The sequence below is a fragment of the Boleophthalmus pectinirostris genome, unplaced genomic scaffold, assembly GCF_026225935.1.
Source record: "Boleophthalmus pectinirostris isolate CB_2022bp ecotype Guang Dong unplaced genomic scaffold, ASM2622593v1 HiC_scaffold_9, whole genome shotgun sequence".
Lineage (NCBI taxonomy): Eukaryota > Metazoa > Chordata > Actinopteri > Gobiiformes > Gobiidae > Boleophthalmus > Boleophthalmus pectinirostris.
In genome coordinates, this window is record NW_026571541.1 from 27,091,531 (window position 1) to 27,113,675 (window position 22,145).

The 22,145-nt window shown below is 37.6% G+C and overlaps 1 protein-coding gene across 1 annotated transcript in view; it reads right to left on the reverse strand.

Moving 5' to 3' along the window:
• lekr1 (leucine, glutamate and lysine rich 1) overlaps window positions 1-9,025 on the reverse strand; it is a 169,575-nt gene extending 160,550 nt beyond the window's left edge. The window contains exons 1-2 of the mRNA XM_020937690.2: window positions 8,911-9,025; window positions 2,118-2,215 (exon numbers count right to left, since the gene is read on the reverse strand). Coding sequence (XP_020793349.2) covers window positions 2,118-2,215; window positions 8,911-8,914 — 102 coding nt within the window. The 5' untranslated portion in view covers window positions 8,915-9,025. The remainder of the gene's footprint in view (window positions 1-2,117; window positions 2,216-8,910) is intronic.
• Window positions 9,026-22,145: the final 13,120 nt, after the last annotated feature.

Below are 22,145 nucleotides of genomic sequence, written 5' to 3' on the forward strand. Positions count from 1 at the left end.
TGTAAAGAGCACCTGACAGAGCCCAGGCAGGGGCGACAGGCGCTGGGGTCATCCTCCACGTCTCCTGCAGCTCCACACACAGAGCAGATGGAAGATTAAAAGAAGACGCACTGTCCCGGCCCGTCCTCGCATCATATGGATTACTGTGGCATATGGGATCCATGCTGCAGCTAATGTGCTAATCACAATATCAAATGTGGAGCAGGCATATGTTGTTTCATTACAGTCGGCCCTGTAGACTTAAGGGAGCCATATCATAGAAAATTCAACAGATTATTTATAGTTTGGTTGCCTGGCAATTACAAATCAGATGCACAATATCTCTTTTTTTGAACCTCTGCACATCTCGGGCCACAAACAAGTGTGATCATGCAATAACATTAGTTTTTTTCAGTGTAGAGTAACAGTGTTTAGTGCTTTGCTCATTGATTCCGCAGAAATCTGTGATGTTTTTCAGTCCCCTGTGATATTTTCTCCTTTTTTTTCTCGTAAGCAATCATATTGGTTTTGATATGGACAGACCATTCATGTTCCTGTCTGACCAATCCACCTGTCAGTCACAGCCATTTCAACTTAAGATTCAGTGATGACCAGACTAAAATGATAAAATGTAGGATTCTGTGGGCATAGATTGGTGCTTTTCTGTTAAGTTGAGTTGATTTTAACCTTGTTTTATTGTGTTTACTTGTGCTTTATTCTTTTATTGCATTTTATCTGTTTTCTTGAGCACTTCAGCGCAGTACTGTCTGTTTTACTTTACTTTTACTTTTCCTCATCCATCAACAATGTTCAAGTGACGTATTGCTTAGAACTTGGATAGTAACACGTTATTATTATCATGGCAATACATGGAAACGGGCATGATCAGATATGCCATAATACTCTTACTATTACAAAACCAAAAACATGCCAGAGTGCTTAACCATAACATTACCTTTGCTTTAAGAATTGAAAAACAAAATCATTGTGTTTTTCATACTAACAAGTTGAGGACCCAACCCAAAAAGTACAAGTGCTCTATACTCTTTCCAAGCTGTAGTTAACTAAAGTAATTCTTGGTTAACTCTGCTCTGTGCTAGAATTGTCAAAAGTATCAATATGAGATACTAGGGATGTAACAATAACCAAAATATTGTGATATCCTATTGTCAAAAGTCTCACAGTAATATCGTGGGCTGTCACAATATATTAAATCACAAGTTCCTTTGCTTAAATGCATGATTTTATAGTAGCAACAGCTTATAAACATAGGGTACTACATATCCCATGATTCATTTCAGTTAGACAACAGACAGACAACATGGAGATAGATGTTTTTTACTTGAATTCTCAGGATTATGATGGTAATAATTCACACTAAAATCTTGTCAAGGTATTTTAAAAAGCAAAAAAATGTCTCATCTACAATTATATCAGCCTCTTCAAAATACCGCAATAAATATCGTACCGTGAGATTTGGATATTGTTACATCCCTATCAGATACTATTTGATACTAGTTTTAGTATCGAAACTAGATACTCATTTGAGCATATCAATAATAAAAAAAGTCACATTCACAGGACAGAAATGAACCTTTCCTGAGTGTTAGAATGATCTTGAGCTGTATCGGAACAAGTATAAGAGCACATAGACTAGTATACACCCATGGACAACTATGAAACCTACCTCAACGACTGAGGGATTACACAGAAAGTATTATAATTTAATGTTGAAAATCACACTCTATTGTCTAAATAAAGAGAGTCTATTCCTTATAAAAGTATATAGTGAACTGGACTATTAGTATGAAATGGAGTTCGAAAGTAGTCTAATCTGTGCATCAATTAATCCATTAAAAGGGAACCAGGTGTGGCACTAGCAAAAAGCTCTCAAAAGGTCCACTTAACTCATCCCATGCGTTCTCTTTGTTGTGGTATGCACAAATCCTAAAATTCTTATATAGTATACAACAGTAAACTAAGACTCCATCAATCAATGAATCCACTAAAGCTTTAATCTACGCTTTTGTCAACTTATCCTCGAAATAGAAGAAGATAGCACCACGTTCTAGTCTGTGTTTTTGAAGTAACCTAAAATAAAGTGCATTTCCAGGATGTCTATTTGCGGCGCTGCCTACCCTCTTGATGGCGTCAGGCAGTGGGCGGGGGGTGCTGTGAAGAGACACCTTCATTTCCTCCTCTTCATCAGATGCCTCCAAAGGTCCTCGCTCGTCGCCTAGAAACAAGATCGCCACAACATGACTTCATATGTTCTTTGAGTATTAATAAAACGGAAATCATGTGAAAACGCGTCACCCACTCGGCTTTTTTCATTTCAACAAATCTGTATCTTTGCTTTTGTTGTGTGTTTTTCAACCTCAGTGAGTAATAATCAAAGCTTCCACTGTGACAAGCCATTGATTAGTTGGTGCTTTCAAAACAGTAGTAAAAGGCAGCACACTGTGAGCCAAATAGATTTCTATTACTAAAGCAGTCAGGCAATCAAAGTGAATAGTGCTACTACTGCTGGAGAGGCTAGTACAACAGAACCACAAGCAAACAATAGGCTTCAAAATGTACTCTCCTGCCATTGTGTGACTATAGTACAACCTAGGGATGGGGCAATAAACAATAATACTGATTGAGACCATAATAAAAGAATACAAAAATGGGTTGTGGTGCATTTTGTATAACTGTGATATTTGCCAACAAAGATAATCACCATTTTACTAACAGATTGTGCAGAAAAAAGCCACTTATCCATGATGTTCTCTTCTAGATCACTGTTGTTTTCACAGTATGACAAAGTGACTTGAATACAGAATCTCAAATACATCTACTACTACTACCAAAAATCCCGTTACTATTACTACTATTACAAGTAAATCTGTCACAACAGCAACATTTAATAGTCAAATCATAATAAAGAAATTTTAGTTTGTATGATTATAAAAAACTCCCTAGCACAATCACCCAGTCACTCATTATTGTTGACATAAACCAAATCTGATGAGTATTATCTGATTTGGGGACATTTAAGAATAAAATTACATGCAGACTGCAAAGTAATCAAAGAGAAAAAAAAAACCTCAAAATGTGTGTCACTACTTTCTCATACAAGTTGATATAGTACTGTGTTAAGTACTAGTATAAAAAAAGTATAAGTATAAGAAAGAAGTAGACTGAGGGAGTGTGCCGTCACCCATAGTGTTCAGCTCCAGTCAAATGAAGCTCACCGAGGCTCGCAGTTATGGAGCGAATTTGGAGCTGAGAATTTGATTTACGGACAAAGTATCCAAATTTAAGAAGACATTTAAGAATAAAATTACATGCAAACTGCAAAATCAGAGAGGGATTTTATATTTAAATAGTCCAAATAAACAGATTTTGCAACCGTGGCCACTGAAACCTCATACTTTAAGTGAAAATCTTTTCTATATACTTCATATTTTAATAATGACCTGTATATGATGCAAAATCAAAATATTTGCCACTAATTTCACATACAAGTTGATACAGTATTGTGTTAAGTACTAGTATAAAAAGTATAAGAGTGTATAAAGAAGAAAGTGGACTAAGGAAGTGTACTGTCACCCATAGTGTTCAGCTCCAGTCAAATGAAGCTCAGCGAAGTTTGCAGTTATGGGGCGAATTTTAGCTGAGAAATTGATTTACGGACAAAGTATCCAAATGAAAACCCCAGGATCATGTAGAGCGGGTTAATATAATTTAAGACCAAAATGAGGAGCCTGACAGCAGCAGCTATGGAGAGAGGTGTGATGCTGTTTCAATAAAAAGTGAATTGGAACCAGAGTCGATGGAGCCGGAAGCGCTCACTTCCTATTTGGAACGCAGCGACTGGCAGGTTAACTATGTCCATGGCATTTAGTCTATAGTACTACAGCACTGCTTTTTATACAAGTTAGATAAAAGCCAGTTGGCAGCAAAAAATACAACAATGCCCTTTGCCATTTGGGATTCAAACTTAGACTTACTATAATTGTCAGCTAAAATAACATATATAAAAGCATCACTTCCATCCTCATAAAGCACAAAGCTACATCCTGTATTTTTACAACCATGTTTCGCTTTTATTCCCTCTTCTCCGTGGCTGGCTCATTACTGCACAGCTTGGCGCGCTGCCTCCACCTGTAAGTTAATGGTGCTTTAGGCCGTCTATTTTGTCCTGTGTAGTAGAAATAGAACAACCCGTGCTGCATTCATTTACGCCATATGGACTAACCTTTACAACAGTGTCATGCAAAGTCAGTCATATGTTCCATTGTCCGTGTGCAGATGGAATGGAAAACTACCTGGGAAAAAATCATGAAAGTAATGACCTACGAGGTGAATGTTAAATCCCCTAGCGTGATGTGTACCATATTAAACCCATTTGCGAGACACTCAATTCAATAGATTAATCAGTAAAGCTTATGTGGTCTAAGCCTATATACTTTAGATGATGGCATTTCACAGCTCAGACCTCCCATAGGTTAAAGCGCATATGGCAGGTTTTAATGTTTTTCGAATCATTACTTGGTTTGATGGGATAGTACCTGTGGTAAATATTTATCACAGTTTTACACCAGTTAAGTGGCAGTTTTTGGACAAAAGGTTAAAAGAAAAATGCAAAAATACAAGAAGTAATGCTGAGTACGGAATACCTCTACCTATTAAGGTTGTCAAAAGTATAAAAGAAAATCAGAGAGTAATCAATAGTAAAACTAGTACTGAAACTAGATAATCATTTGAGCATAACATTTTACACTCAAGGACCACTTTGGAACCTACCTGAACAAGTGAGGGATTACACCGATATAAGACCACATGGGAATAAATGTTCTATTGTCTAAAGAATGTTTTTTATTATCATTATGGTATCAGAATCGGTATTGAGTATCGAGTCTATTCCTTACTAGGGTGGGTAAGAATATCAAAATATCAATACATATCATATCATTAAATTTGATGATACAGAATTGATATTGTGGGCTTCGATAACAAAATATCGCCAAGAGTATTTTTTGGTAGATTTTACTAAATTATTTTGTTACAGCCCTACAGTTTTGTAGTCTGATTCATCAGCCGGTTTCACTTCGTAGAAACCATCTGACCTCGCAGCATTAGGATTTGTTCGCTCGACGGTAGGCGGATACTTTTTTCATTTAACCAATCACTGCTATTTGGTTGTGACATATGTAATGCGCCGCTAACGGGGCTAACTGGTATATTAAGCTTTTCCCAAATCCCGTAGGAAGAAGGGCAATAACGTCTTTCCCCTTGATAAAATTCACCAAACATTCTTTTTGTTCCGGCTTTAAATCCTCGAGCTCAGGAATTGTTGCCAACACACAATGTATGGCTCTTCGCTGATTGACTGGTGCCCGAACTTGCACTTCCGGAGCTTTTGCGAACCGTCTAGTGTATTCCGATTCCTGACCTAGTCGCTGGAGAGAAATGAAACTGAGTGGAGGCACTGGCGCCAGCCTGCCTAACAGTTTTGTTGCTTGTTTAGTGAAAGGAAACTTTTATTGAACACATTTGACATATTCACTGTTTTGAGGATTAAAATGTTTGTGTTTCATATGAACTTTGCACAAGAAGTGGTTTAACAAAGGCTTTCAGTATCACAGACTGACATGAAAGATTGATTTAGCCATTATTTTTTATTGAACCGTATCGAATTCAAAATATATCGTATTGAATCAAAAGTGCATTGTATCGAGATATGTATCGTATCGTGGCCTATGTATTGAGATATGTATCATATCGGCAATTTCTGTTCCTTACGATTATCAAAATCGCAAGTGAAATTTTACTATCGTGACAACAATGAAAATTTCATTGAAAATGCAGGGACAATTTACATGCAAGGAACATTTTCTCAGGAGGATTAAACATTGTTTTAACAAAATAAAAAGGTGTTGTCATCTATTTTTATTAGTCTAATCATAACTATTGTGTATTTTAGACAGGTTTCGGCTCTTGTTTACATTGTGGTTGCTAGGTAACAAAACTGGAATTACTGCTATGTATGTCAAATGCTGCCGATAAACATAAAAACTAGAAAAAAATAGGTAAATCTTAAGGAGGTATTTTACTTCTATGGGGTGTTATCTGCTAACACATAACATTTAGATCACCATGTTTTGAAAATGCCATTTCGGCGAAAATTACTTATTAACGTGTTATAGATTTCACCTTCTCTCCTTAGTCTCCTCCGCACTAAGTCACTCCCCCTTCAGAGCGCTATCACATAATCCCCCCTCTTTAAATATAATGATGTGAAGTATGTTTTAGTGAAAAGAGTAATCTAACCTGTTATATGTACTTTAAGCTTATACAAAACCTCTAGGGCAAGTTTTAAAAAGACCCAAGCAGCGGTAACAGGGAACTTTTCAGCAAGCACTTTCCACAATTACTTTTAAATGAGAGGAATGAGCCTTATGTGTTGTTTGACCCTGATGTCTATGGTGAATAAAGGTTGTGAAGCAATTTCCATTTTAGTCGGTGAGGCCGGATGAGGACAGGAGAGCGGGACCACGAGCCAAAACACGGGGCATTTTATCTATTAGCTCGCCATTAGAGCCAGGGGAAAAAACATCACGTCAACGCGACTCTTAACCTCCGCTTAAATACCCTGGGCTAACTGTGTGGGAGCAGGTCAGGTCTATCAGAGGGTCTGCGGCTGTCTGCGTGGATGGATTCACATGGCCTCTGGACCTTAAGTGAGAGAAGAGAGGAGACAGCTGATAAAAGATGGTAAAAACAAGTGCTTCTATTATTAAGAGAAGGTAATAGGGGTGTTAACATGTCAATTCTTTTGTGTTAGAATTATTATTTTGCTTTTAAAATGCATGAGGAAACACTGTCAAATTTTAGCTTCCAAAATTTTCAGATTTTAGAATGTGATGAAGTCATTCTCCCAGGTGGCGTACAAGAGACATTTTTGTTTGATACTTTGCACTCTGGGGGTGATCTACACGTATCACTATGGCAGAATGTTCAGCCGTTACCATAGAGACACAACACACACATTTGCAAACACTGTCAAAAAAGTTTTTAAAATACAAAAGGGATTGAAACAACAAATTTTCAGGAGAATTCATCAATACGAGAATTCATGGTCATGTTTAGGCGTTTGATTTTCAACAAAAAAGTGAGAGTGATGAACTGTAAATATGTACTAGTGAAGCTTGTGACTGTAGTTTTATGTGTGAGAGTTGTATTTCTATCTAAATCTGCTCTTTTTGGTCAGTACAGTTATCATCACACCCCCTGGAAATGTTGTTGACATCTGCTGTATCAATAAAACACTGAATTTTGCCATGAAATATCCAAAATGTAAATGCACAAAAGTTTAACCTGATTATTTCTATTGGCAACAACACCCAAACCTACACACATTTTTTAAAAATCCACATTACAATAATTTCCATTCTAGCAGTCCACATCTGTATTAAATATTATTGGCCTAAAGAATGTGACATCATCTGAAGCCAAGCAAAAATGGATGACAAAAATGTCTCTTTTAGGCCTAAAAACATATATTATATTTTGTGACCACCACAAATAAATGAACATTTTAGATTTAAAAATTAAACTATTTCTATATTGCAAGTATGACATGTCTAATGTTATTCGTAAATGCTTACTTATATTATTACTAGGGCTGTAGTTGACTAAAATTAAAATGAAATACCTGTCCCGCCAATCGATTGGTCGACTGAAAAGCTCTAAAACGATTGCGTATCTCTATGTATCTGACCCAAACTGCACTCACAAGACTACATATGCATGCAAAAACAACTATTTATGGGGAACATTTTTACTAGGAAACAATGAATGTGAACATGAATCATGAGTTTAATCTTCCTTTTACATGTAAATACCAAAAAAGACCAAATCGTCAGATAACTCACTTGCTCACAAATATATAAATAAATCTGTATAATCTAAATAAAATGATCAGTGGACTAAGACACCATTGCACTGTCTAAACAAGTAAGGCCTTCATACCTAATTATGACATCTATAGTCAAAAATAAGTGTATATTGGCTAATCCCTTCAAGCTTCTTAATGTGATTACAAACAGCAGAAAATACAGTACAACTGGCCAGTATGAACAGGCCATGTTGTTGTATCATACCCCTACACTTTCATTACCTCAATAATATTCCAATTTGTTGTATTGTTTCCCAGCTTTGCATACTCACGTTTTCAGAGAGAAAGCAGAGGGAAATGAGGGTTTTGCATGACAACCGGTCCCCTGTGCCTTTGCCCACTTCTGCTCTGATTGAACTATTAATCAGTCTAATGTCAGGCTGCAAGCTGCTCCAACACGTCTCTTGTGCACGGACGGGTGCAGTCGTGAGAGGAAAACACGACATTCACACACAACAGCGGCGGAGTCACGAGTTTGGATGTGACTAATACAAACTGCAGGGCTGCTGTCACCGAGCTGAGGACTACAAATAAATGTGCAAAGTTAAAGTTACACAGCGGGTTAGATGCTAGTACTGCTGCTCTGATGACAGGCTAACGACACAAACAAAACGTGGTGATAATGTACAAAGAGCTCAATAGCGTAACATTATCACTTGTTTTATTAGGTTTGGCTAGCTAGTGAGCTAAATAGTTGGCGCACTCAGGCATATGTCTTCATAAAAGGACAATAAAATTAAAGTTAAGTGTGGTATACCTCCAACAGACAGTAATATAGGCCATTAGCAAGCGCAGTGCACTTATCACTTCGTAAAAACAACGTAGAAGAAAAAAAGAGGTGCAAAGAGCGAGCGGAATTAACAAAATGCAATTAAACACCGAGCTGTGCAGCTGTGAGCGCTTTAAACACATAAATCTGTGCATTTGTGCAAGCCTAACATTCCTGCCTGTGTATTAGAAGTTCTGAAAATATAACCTTTACTTACCCATGGTTAACAGTCGTTGTTTTTGTTTATAAAATTGAAGGAAACTTGCGTTAGTTTGACCCAAAATACATTATTTTAAAGATTTCTCTTCCCCCCAGGGCAGGGCACAGATTCATAGGGCAGGGTGCACGAGATGTTAGCTGTTGCTATAGCTACGACGCAGCGCTACCACTGGACGCAGTGACGTCACGAATAGAAGCTGCCACTATCATAAACCGTATTTTTTTTAATCAAATATCATATAGACCTTAACTTTTCATTAAAATTTGAACATATTATTTTTGGTGTACATGAAAAGAATTTAGACCCAAATAAAAGAATGGTAATTAATTTAATTGTTGTATTTGGCAAATTTTATATTCACAAATGTAAATTCTTTCACACTTCTTTATTTTTTCCTGTTTTAATTAAGCAATTACATTTATACTTATCTTCTATCTCTAAAAGTGTAAACAAAAAAGCTGTTTTGACATATGAGAGTTGTATGTCCTTGAATATTTTTTTATAATGTAACAGTGGCGATTAAGGTTTTCTTACATGTATGCCTCCCCCTGGCATTCTATTTGTTATCTTGTGTGTATATTGTTATGTTATTTTCTGTATTACAATTTGTTATTTAATAAATACATTTTTGATATAAAAAAAAAAAAAAAAAACTGTCTGACTGTATTTTTTTTTTAATACAGTTTATGCTTTATGCTGAAGTTCTGCTCTTGCACTCATATATACAGTCTGTGGTCAGCATTTAAATAGAATTTTAAGATTTGGACAAAATAAATAAATAAGTGATTAATAACAGCTCCAATCTCTGACAATATTTTATTTTAGGCTACATTATTTCTATCGGTTATTCATGTCTGTAATAACAATTTAATAATTTACTTTGTTATGTATTGGGCTATTTTAATTAATGTATTTATTATTAATTATACGAGGCTTTTCCTGTTGTGTGCACCTGGTTTCCCTGGAGGCTGCTGTGATGCTGCAGGACACAGAGAAGGGAAACTTTTGGCTCTTCCGCAGGATCTGCCGCCCCTCCTTGACCAGTCCTCCTTTTAAACTAAGACCTTTGACTGAGACACAAAGGCCACTGAGGCACACAGTGGAAATGTTACTGCAGCAGCAACTGCAACAGTTCGCTGCAGCACAACTTGAATTTCCCTCAGAATCAATAGAGTATCTTTCTCTCTCTCTTACAGTAGTACGGAGCCCTTCATGAATAATATTGAATTTGATTGAAGAGAAAATATACTACTTTATTTGAAATATGTTATAAGTAAAGTAGGCTGTTTGCATGCTTCAGCCTGTCCTGTTTGTCCAATGTGCATTTTAGTCACTTCAGAATCTGGACTAATGTGTCATAACGGCCAGACATTCCCAAAGGGGTTTTTACGCGGTCGATCATTCCATGGTAATAGATGTTTGAAGTGACACTTTTTATATCTTTTGCATGATATCATTACTCTCATTCGTGTTTGGCTGAGCGACCAAAGCACACACAGCCCACACACGCTCTCTCTCCCACTCACTCACGCAGAGAGCAGAGGAACACTGAGTGATTTCACTTCTGATAGGATGCATATTTCTGGGTATGTCACTTCATCATACAGACGGGCTGATGCAAATGGATCTCCCACTCACGTCTTCTCCTCCTACTGTGCTTTTTTAGTTTCATGCACGACAAATCCACAAAAAGATATGTAGTCACGTCCACAAATAACTCCACCATAGCAACAGTGGCTAACTTTGGACGAGCATGATTTCAATATCAGTTTTATCACACTTTACAGAGATGCATAATTAGATCTTTGACAAAAAGTTGTATTTGTGGGCTACTTTTATAATAACTAGTTTTTACCTTCAAAATAAAATGGTAGCTTATATCTCAAGAAGAATGACATCAATACAGCTGTGATCCAGAATACACACGGTTTTAAATAAATACTTTATGGAGATGTGAGTCTGGTTATTGGTGAATTTCCCCTTTTTCAGATGAGTGGAATTGACAGGTGGATGAACTAATCAGGAGCACACATGGTCCGCCTGTATCAAAAAAACATGGCTGTTTACAAAGAAAAAAGAGAGGAAACATATTTTTTTAATGACAGGGGACTGGAAAACATTGCAAATTTCTTCAAGATCAATAAACGAAGCATTAAACTTAACTTAATTTGAGGCAAGAGAAAGTAACTTTGCTTGTAAATGAAAGATGGCCAATGATCTCCTTTGTTTCACATGCGTCACTGAGATTACATGATCATGTTTGGTATGTGACCTAAATTAAAAAAAAAAAAAAACATGTGTGAAAACTTGATAAAAGCGACCAGTGGCCCCAAAATCTCAATGAATCCGTTAAAAAATTTAATAAAATAAAAAATACACTTTGCCCTCTTGAATAATCAGATATATTACAAAAATAGTCTCCTGATTCTTTCAATATTAATGTAACATCTATCATGTAGTCTATGTTACAATCATATCTGCTTTATTAAAGATAAGCCTATTCGCTCATATCCGGTATCTTGCCTGCATGACAGTATTTCGGGCAGCCTCTGTACAAAGACAAATTAACCTAATTTGAGAAGGTGCAGTCACTGTTTGAGGGCCAGCCAGCCTGCAGGGACCCACTTTGGCAACTATTGACTCAGTTTCCGGCACGCTATGCTATGCTTTTCTTTGTGGGTGAGTGTACAATGAAGCATGCAGCAGGGAGAGAGAGAGAAAAGGAGGGGAGGGATGAGGCGTTAAAGAGGAGGAGAAGGAGGGGTGTGTTTGAACTACTACTCTTTTCTTTTTTGGGCTAGAATGACTAATGATGTCATGACATATTTGGGTAATTGGGTTAGGTTATGGAAGACAAGTCTTGCGGCCTCCCATGCAGATTTATGTGTGCGGAGATGAGATGTGTTGTTGACGATCAAACCACGCGATAAACGTCTGTTGTTAATTTGAGATGGGGACGAGTGAAATATCTAGAGCTCTACAAACTTTTTTCATCCACAAGGGAAATAACTTGGACGCAGTAGCTCAATAGTTCAGCGGTACAATAAGGACAATCTTAAAGGGGCTGCGCCACAGGCTGTATAAAGAAGTGGAATAAGTGACCAACTGCTGGTACGGCAGGCAGCGGGAGCTTAGCAACAATATTAATCGAAACTGTTGCTAACACCAGCGGGCGAGACCTTTGGGATGACGGCACTTGATTTGTCTGTTACATAGAACTATAATAAAATCTGGAAGATGATTCCAAAATGGTCTCGTGTTGTTTTCAGAGGCCTGTGCTCAATGGCGCATGAGCCCAAAAAAATTTTTCACTTCCACATTTATTTCCTCAATGCAGCCTAGCTCCTACCACTTGTGTGACACCTGTAACTTGCAGGCCGTGGAGCTTTTTGACCAATCAGAGTGAGAGCTGCTAGAGCGGAGCGAGCACGGGTTCAGAGCAAGGCTAGACTAACTCTTACAAAACCAAATTTTAAGCACTTTGAGGAATGAAAAAAATGTATAAAGTTTATGTTGTGAAAACAGAAAGGAATCTCTACAAAATCCGACCTTTGTGAAAGTTGTCGATGTCCTCATTCTCTATGGGAGAATTCTTTCCGGACCCAAGCTCCCGGGAGCTGCAGTACCCAGAGTGGCCACTAGTCAGTCTTGAGCAGGACAGAGGGGGAATGTCTTATCCAGTTTTTATTATAGATCCATGGTCTGTTAAAAGATGACGCAAAAGTGGCGTTGCGACTTCACTTTTTATTCCATGTTTAGACGAGCTTTTTCGGGAGGAAATATGTGCGCATACAGTCACACAAAAGTGTGTGGAATTTGATTGGGAATGCGTGCCAGGCGGCTCGGTGGTGATGTATGTGACATAAATGTGTACACGACATGAGCAGATCTGACCAGAGTTTTGCGTCTTGAGCAGTGTAGACGGAAACAGTGTACAGCAAAGCGTATTCAGCTTTTCCACTCTGGAGGGTGATTTCAGATTTTTGCTTTTTTTTTAGCCCTAAAAACGCCGTCACCATCTAAACAAAAGGCACTTCAGATGAAATATTTTGTTGTTTTTACCCGCAAGCGTTCTCGTGTAAACAGGCCCTAATACGAACATTTTAAGATTTTGACTCACACCAGTGGTTACAGACAGAGGTTTGATGTGTTTTTGCAATAGAAAGTGAATTGGAGGCAGAGTAAATAGAGTGAATGAATAATGCTCTATAAAGCTTCTGAGTGTCCAGAAAAGTGCTATATAATTCCATTATCTGATTCTTATCATTATCATTTTTATTATTATTAATAAAAAGCAGCTCTTGGGGTCAAAGAGACCACTTTGTGCTGTCTCCATCAAATTATACAGCATTTTATCCTCCTCAAACCAGGAAGTATGCAAGTTGTTCTTCACAGCATTATTGTGAAAGCAAAACTGTGGCCTATGAAAGTTGTGAAAAAACGCTTCCAAAGTCTTTGTTGTGAATAATTTGGAAACCAGGAATGAATTTGGAAAGTTAAAATTCACCGCTTTAAGACTGCAATAATGAGATACAGCACTTTTCAAGTAAAGTAAAAGCAAATTTAACACAAATTTACAAGAAAAGTACAAGTTTACACAAAAACAAATATAGACAAATATGTATAAACAGACATATCATTAAATCATTCCTCAATATAAAAATAATAGAACCCATATTATGATTTCTTAATTTTTGTGTTAGATTTATTCATTCTGAGAAAAACAGAGCATCCAAAAATATTTCTTTCATAATATGATGAGTAATCCTGTGCAATATCGTGTCTCATCAGCCTGTACTCATTACATCACATAACAGCCAGCTCACCAATGCTGAAACGGAGAAATTGCCTTCATTATGTTCCTATCCAAAATAAATAGAATGTTGAAAGTTAACATGAGCACAAACGACAAATAAGTTAAATACAATGAATACACTCAACTGATAAACAAGTATGGCTGGGTATTATGAAGAAGTTACAATACATGCCTCGATACATAGGCCATGATATGATACATATCTCCATACGGTGCACGTTCGATTCGATACAATATATTTCAAATCGATTTGATACGGTTCAATAAAAATAAATGCTAAATCATGGCTATGATACTAAAAGTCTTCGTTAGACCACTTCTTGTGCAAAGTTCATTATTTCAATATTTTTGCACACTCCCATAAACAAGTAGTAATGTTAGCAATGTAATGAAAAGCAATGACTTCGGTAGTAGACTCATAGCCTGATTCATCAGCTGGTTTCACTTCGTAGAAACCGTCTGACCTCGTAGCATTAGGATTCATTCGCTCGACAGTAGGCGGTAACCAATCGCTGCTATTTGGTCGTGACGTATGTAATGCACCGCCAAGGGGCTAACAGGTATATTAAGCTTTTTCCAAATCCCGTAGGAAGAAGAGAAATTACGTCTTTCCCCTTGATAAAATTCACCAAACATTCTCTTTGTTCTGGCTTTAAATCCTTAATCTTGGGAATCTTTGCCAACACAGAATGTATGGCTCTTCGCTAACTGGCTGGTGCCCGAACTCGCACTTCCTGGGTTTTTGTGAACCGTCTAGTGTATTCTGATTCCTGACCTAGTCATTGGAGAGAAATTAAATTGAGCGGAGGCACTAGGTGGCACCAGCCTGGCTAGTAAAATCATAGACTGCATATATAAATGGATATAACTAATATCCGCGGCTAGCCACCACATTCCAAATGGGAAGTGAGCATGGGCATGCTTTTCGGCTCCATTGAATCCAGCTCTAATTCACTTTGTATTGAAAAAAAGTTGCCCCTCGCTCTTGAATTGCTGCTGGTGTTTTTATTTTACTATTTTGTATGTAAATCAATTCCTATGCCTAATATGTAAGTTGGCCCATAACTGCCATCCTGGGTGAGCTTCATTTGACTGGAGTCGAACACTATGGCTGACATCACACTCCCTTAGTCCACTTCTTTATACAGTTTGTGGGTAAAATGATCTTCTGCAGGACCTTGACATTGGTATTGGAGCGGCTGAGGTGGTTGAAGTTCTGCTCCTTTGAGAGTTAGTTGGCGAGTGAGTTGTCCATTGTAATAAAAACTGTTGGGAGAAGAGGGGAAAGAAAATATCTTTATATGAATAGCGTGTTGATTGGTTGAGAGGCAGAAAGCAAGCGTGATTGTTTGACAGGAACAGACAGGTGGCAGGAAGCAATAAGAAGGAAATCAAGTCTTCCTGGATGAATTTTCACATCCGTATATTGTCTTCATAAAACATCGTCATTCTCTAAATTACTTTTTGTTTTCATTTAACAGGCCTGTTTGTTTATTTACCTTGGCATGTTTCGACTAGTTGTATGAAGTCATCATCAGACGAAAGACAAGCAGCAGAAACATGTCAAGGTAAATAAGCAAACTAGTGTGAAAATAAGAAATGAAAATAAATAAATAATTTGAATTTAAAAAGGCCAAATGAACCTTTCTGGAATATAGTAATTCTCTTGTGTTACATATTATGTAAACTTACATATCTAGAATGTTTCTTAGTATGGCATTAAACCTTTCTAGCTTCATGGAGACCAAACAGTCAGAACACCTGTTTTTTGGAGTATTTTGAGCCATAAAACCACCCGTAATTGAATAAATGTAAGGTAAAGGGGTTTAATGTCATACTGTGGAACATTCCAGGCAGAGCAATGACATATCCATAGAAACAAGCAAATGATGAACCCCCAAACAAAAAGTTACATAGTGTACCTTTAAAGCTGAACCCCTCATTTGCTCACTTGATCTAACTCCCATATAGGCCATATTACTGGTAAGATCTATGGAGAGGCAACCCCACTCACAGTAAGAATGCAAGTTTTTCAAGGTATTGTCAAGTAATACAAAGGCGTGTACTAAAAGAAATAATAAATAAATATGTTTAGTGCCAAAGTGTGGAACATTAAAACAAAAACATTTCCATGGAAGTAGGGAAAAGGCAGACCTGCAGTATTTTGAATGTTTGTGTTACCTGGAGTTGTGATGATAATACCAGATTGGGCACTGCTGGTTTAAAACTTTTCAAATTGGGCTGTGAAAAATATTGAAAATCCGTTCATCAATACAAAAACTAGTATCGAAACTAGACACTCATTTGAGCAGATCTATACTTAAAAAAAGCCACATTCACAGGACAAAAATGAACCTTTCCTGAATGACTTTAGAATGATCTTGAGCTGTATCAGAACAAGTATAAGAGCACATAGACGAGTACACGCCCACGGACTACTATATGGGATTTACCTGGACAAAAGAGGGATTAAACTGATATAATACTACGTGGTAATATAAAAGAAAGTACTACTATTTAAAGATCCTATATTACACAAAATGTATTCTTGTGAGCTTTAAGCCATGTTATAATGTTACCTCATCAAAAAACATACCTGGAGGTTGATTTTGTTTCACTCACACGTTTGAAGAACTCTTTTTTATTCTGTCTACATCTCCAAAGCTGAAAATGCTCCATTCCACCTTGTGATGTCATGAAGTGTTAGATTTGTTTACCTTTTGTTGAGTAGAGATCAGCAATTCCAGGGCTGAAATCATCAAAATTATTCAAGTAAATGTGCATGGAGCATGTTTTGTACTACCACATGAAATCACAAGGTAGAACAAGGTGTTTTTTTTGTTTTGTTTTTTGTTTTGTATAAATTTTTATGTGTGTGAACGAAACAAAACACAACTCCAAGTACATTTTGATGAGGAAACATTATAACATAGATCAGAAATAGCGCAATATGGGACCTTTAATGTTGAAAATCACATTCTATTGTCTAAAAAAACGAATAATAGTTTTATTATGATTATCGAATCTATTCCTTAGTATTGAAATCGAGTTTGAAATGTTATTATTGTGTAAACACCACTTCCAAAGGGACGTCATTGTTAACACCGGTACAAAAGGTTAAAATGTCAAGCTCTCACTACGTATCTGAAATCTTTAAACCAATAACACAGAACCATTAATCCACCCAGTCTTCCGTATTGAGTCTATATACATACAAAACCACGCTTTTTTCCAATATAGCCCTAAACTTCCTTGTTCCCATACAGTACTTGCGGGATTCCCCTTAAGAACCAGCTGACTTCCTGCTCGCTCCCTCATGATCACATAATCAAATAAGAGCATTCATTTTTTCCCTTCTCCTCAGGTCCACTCCTCTGTTCTTTTGTTCTTCCCTTCTATACCGCCCTCCTCCTCCTCATCTCCCTCTCTCTCTCGCTGCCTCCATCTCCCTCTCTCTTTCTGCTTATCTATTAGCAGTGCATGTGTGTGTGGAAGTGTGTGTGTGTGTATTGAATGGATTTGCATGAGAGCCAGTGGGGTGACCCTGCTCTCTCACGCCAAGGCTTCTGTGGAACAAATAGGACTAGTCGGATGTCGTGACAGCGCTCGCGTCAGTTTAAATAAGGGCCGTGCGCTCTGTGTCTCTGTGTCACGGTGTGTGTGTGTGTGTGTGTGTGTGTGTATGTGTGTGCAAGCAGCCAAGCACGCATTCAGACAGCCTTTGTGCACACACTACTACGAGTGTTTAGGTTGTAGTAAGAGGGATACAGTCAGAGAAGGCTGAAAGGTTGTAAAGGTTTAATGATCGAGGAGATGGAGTGAAATAGGAGACTGTTAGCGCGAGAATATTAGCATGGCATGACAAGATAAATGTTTAGTTGTTAAAACAGTAAAAAACAAACTATGACAAGAGCTTAATTAGGTTAAAGTTTCTTATATTTTTACAGTTAATAGTATCTGACTGTAGAATTCTAGCCAGGCTGGTGCCACCTAGTGTCTCCGCTCAATTTCATTTCTTTACAGCGACTAGGTCAGGAATCAGAATACACTGGACGGGTCGCAAAAACCTCTGAAGTGCGAGTTCGGGCACCAGCCAATCAGGGAAGAGTCATATATTCTGTGTTGGCAACGATTCCTGAGATTGAGGATTTAAAAACAGAACAAAGAGAATGTTTGGTTAATTTTATCAAGAGGAAAGACATTATTGCCTTTCTTCCTATGAGATTTGGGAAAAGCTTAATATACCATTTAGCCCCGTTCTAATGCTGTCAGGTCAGACAGTTTCTACGAAGTGAAATGGGCTAGTAGAATTCAGTAAATTGGTGAAAACAGGACTCAATGACGTATGCGAAGAAGGTTATTTTACGTAGCGCTGTAGCTTCACCATCGAATCACACAGCAGATGTTTGCATTTATGTAAGGATGATCATTATATACTACCTCCAACCAGAAGGGGGCAGTAAGCAAAGACACATTTTGAGTCATAGTTCAAAACCAGCTCTACCACAGGTGCAGAAGAAGACGGGGACAAATATTAAACTAATGACCAAAAGATGAGCTGTGATTCGTATTAAATATATCTGATATTTTGGAATCTTGGTCAGTGAGTGTACGATCCTCTTGCTGCGTCTGCTGTCCATCTCTGTCAAATATGTGACCAACAGTAAACATGGACTCATGACAGAAGCACGACAACGGAGCCATGTCCACGTTCATTTCACTTTTTCCAGGCACAAAACAGAATGATCTTGAGCTGTATCAGAACAAGTATAAGAGCACATAGACTAGTACACGCCCACGGACTACTATATGGGACTTATCTGAACAACTGAGGATTAAATTGATATAATACTACATGTTAATATAAAAGAAAGTACTATTATTTAAAGGTCCTATATTATACAAAATGTATTCTTGTGAGCTTTAAGCCATGTTAAAATGGCTTTGTTTTTGTTTTTACCACTGAAACACACTGCAGATGTTTGCATTTACCTATGGAACTAGATGGGGGCAGTAAACAAAGACAGTAAACACATGTTATTAGGTTCTTTTTTCAGACCAAGAGTTTGTTTTCATACCTGACAGTTTTGACTGCTCGCTCGCGGTCTTCCTCAGAGTGGTCACGTGATGCTGCAGGTTTCCTACCGGTGGAGGCAGGACGACCGCGCCATCTGCAGTCCAACTTCCTCAGGAAAAACCAGGATGAGGGGGACTTTTTTACTCTCACACACCTGGGATGCTGTCCTGAGGAAGTCGGAAGACCAAATGAACCTCATTGGACTATGACAGAAAACACAAACCCACGACAGAAGCACAACAACGGAGCCATGTCCACATTCATTTCACTTTTCCAAGCACAAAAACCTTGCTAGCTAACAACTCTGGTGACTTTACCACCATACAAGAGTCATTTGGAGCCTGGAGCCTTAGACACAAAGGGATCATAGCCAAGACTAATCATGTGAACCATATATGATTATGACTTTAAAATATTATGCACCATTTTTAATCATGTTAGAATATTCTTTCCTCATTAATTTGTAATTTGCGTCATTCACACTGGTTTCATTAATCCTCTGTAAAAAGAGCCTTTCAGTAATCACCAAACATGTGGTTTAAATTTCCCAGGATTGTGGTGTCACAGACGGAGAGACAGATAGAGTTAATAAGTCCATAAATAATTGCCAGACTGGTTTTCAGCAATTCTGCCATCAAAAACTTGTGCAGTGGACACCCGGCTTTATTATTGCGATGTGGATAACTAGGAGAATACTGAGCTATTAAAGTGTCCTTTTGTATTTTATTTTTCATATATTTCACCAAGAGCAATGATCCCAATTTGTCACAAGAAGACTACAGTCACTGCATAACGATGTGAGCACACACACACATAAGCCAAAGAGCGTTATCTGCAGGAGGAGCAGGTTGGTCCGGTACAGCGCAGGCCTCCTCTGCTTCTTGTGAGCGTCGTGAGGTGAGGCAGAGTTCACGTAGACAGACGTGGCTGCCTGTAATATAAATGAGCTGGAACAATACCCACAGCTGCAGATCAATAGAGCCAAGCTGAAGCTAATTACCTGGGCCAAATATCTCAACATGTGACCTCATCATTACGCTCCCATTCTCAGGGCCTGACACAGAGCCCAGGAAACGTGCTGTGTTGTTACTATTGATAGCACGGTATGATTGCTGCTTTGCATACTGTCACAGTGTCCTTAGGCAAGACACTTAAAGGAGACATATTAGGCAATTACTTCTGGTATTTGATAATAAAATGTCACGAAAGTCCTTATTGTACATTTAGTTTACTGTAAAAGACAATAATATTTACCAAAAATCATTTAAAGTTCATATATTATGTAAAATTGACTCTTGGGAGCTTTAAGACATGTTATAATGTTGTTCCCTCATCAAAAACAAACCTAGACTTTTGTTTTATTTCAGTCACATATTTTTTAGCTTTAGTAATCCTTTATAATTAGTCTGTCTACATCTCCAAAGCTCAAAATGCTCTGTTTCACTTTGTGATGTCATGAATATGTAGTTTTCAAATGAACAGCTACCTTTTAACTTCAGTTTAGTTTAGTTTAGTTGTTTATTTGTGAAGTTGTATGTGTTTTTATGCACATAAAAACATCAAGCTACACAAAGAAGTCATATGTTTGTGGTAGGTTATAGCTAAATTCATAATTCCCACCTTCAGTCCCTGGACACTTGCAATTCCAGGGCTGAAATTATCCAAATGATTCTAGTTAAAGTGCGTAGGGTTTAAAAACTTCCTGTATTACCACATGACATCACAAGGTGGAACAGAGTGTTTTCTGGAAGACTATTTCACAGTTATAAGCATCATTTCTATTTATAAATATGCAGTATTTTTTACCATGTTTTTGACACAGAGTTCACATTTTTCAAAGATTCACAATGATAACCCTGTGGGCGGGGACAGGGGGAAGGTAACAGACATTTTCTGTGCACTCAAACCTCAAATGGAAAATAATACCGAATTACTCAAACATGCACAAAAAAACAACTCTGAGTAAGTTTATGATGAGAGAAAACCATTATGACATGTTTAAAAGCTCATAAAAGTCAAACTTGCATGACGTGTCTCTCTTTGCCACAGTCACAGTGTTGTGGTATGACAGTTTAAGTGATGGGTGGAGTTCAGTTAGCCCCAGGGCAGATGTGACTATGAAGAAAATACTGCCACCAAAGGAATGAAAAACTACACTACTGCTACTGTAATCATTTTGGTAACTTGGTCAGAACGTTATTATAGTGCTAAAAGAATTTAAAGGACCCATATTACGTTTTTTTTTAATTTATTTGTAATAATGTTGCCAAAGTTGTGTTTTATTTCATTCACACAGGTTTAACACCCAAATCCTGAGTTCTTCTATCAAACTGAAAACACTGTTCCACCTTGTGATGTCATGTGGTAATACAGGAAGTGCTCCACTGTGTTTTTAAACTCCACACACCTTCACTAGAATCATTTGGATAATTTCAGCCCTGGAATTGCCGATCTCTACTGAACAAAAGGTAAAAGGTTAATTTGAAAACTACCACTACATGTTACTCAAACCTGTGTGGATGAATCAAAACACAACTCTGGGTCACAAGTTTCAGAACAAGAGTCAGTTTTGTGTAATATAGGACCTTTAAGCTCTTTGACATAAAAGATTTGAAAGATTTGCCATCTGACTAGAACTAGACATGTGCTTACTTTTATGGACATTATCTCAAGATCATTTACGTGTTTACCCTTGGTGATTTAGCCTATTTCCACAAACTGCTTTAAAGTCTATGCTCTTGACGATGATTACAGATTTGACTTGTGGTGCAGTAATTATATTTTCCTTGTTTTAAAATGTCTCTACTGCAATAACATTGACTTTGGTGTACATCCAAAGATTAAAAAAATAAAACTTGTGTGAGCTGTTTTATTGCATTGATGGAATAAATTAAAAGTGGATCCAGAATAGTGTTAAAGGAGCACTGTGGGACCTTTCTGGTGAAGGGTCACGCACCTGCTTGTCTCCATGGAGATGCAATTGCTCTCCCGGGAATGTTCCGCAGTATGGTATTCAGCTTATCTAGCTCCACAGAGACAAACAAGCCTCTACCACCATGTCAAGTTACAGGTCAGATCTGTGGACAGGTGAAGAATGCATGCACAGGTAAAAATCACCTGTAATTCTCTTAAATAGAAGTTATACAAGTTTAATGCCATACTGTGGAACATTCCTGGTAGACAGAGACATGTACATCCAACAAAAATTGCCACTGTGTGCTGGGTCCAAAGACAAAAACAACACAAAAAAAGGAAAGAGAGCCACACTGCAGTTCCCTGAAGCTCCCAAATTTTTCAATTTTAATGACATCACAATGTGACGTTTCGAGCCAAGCCCTT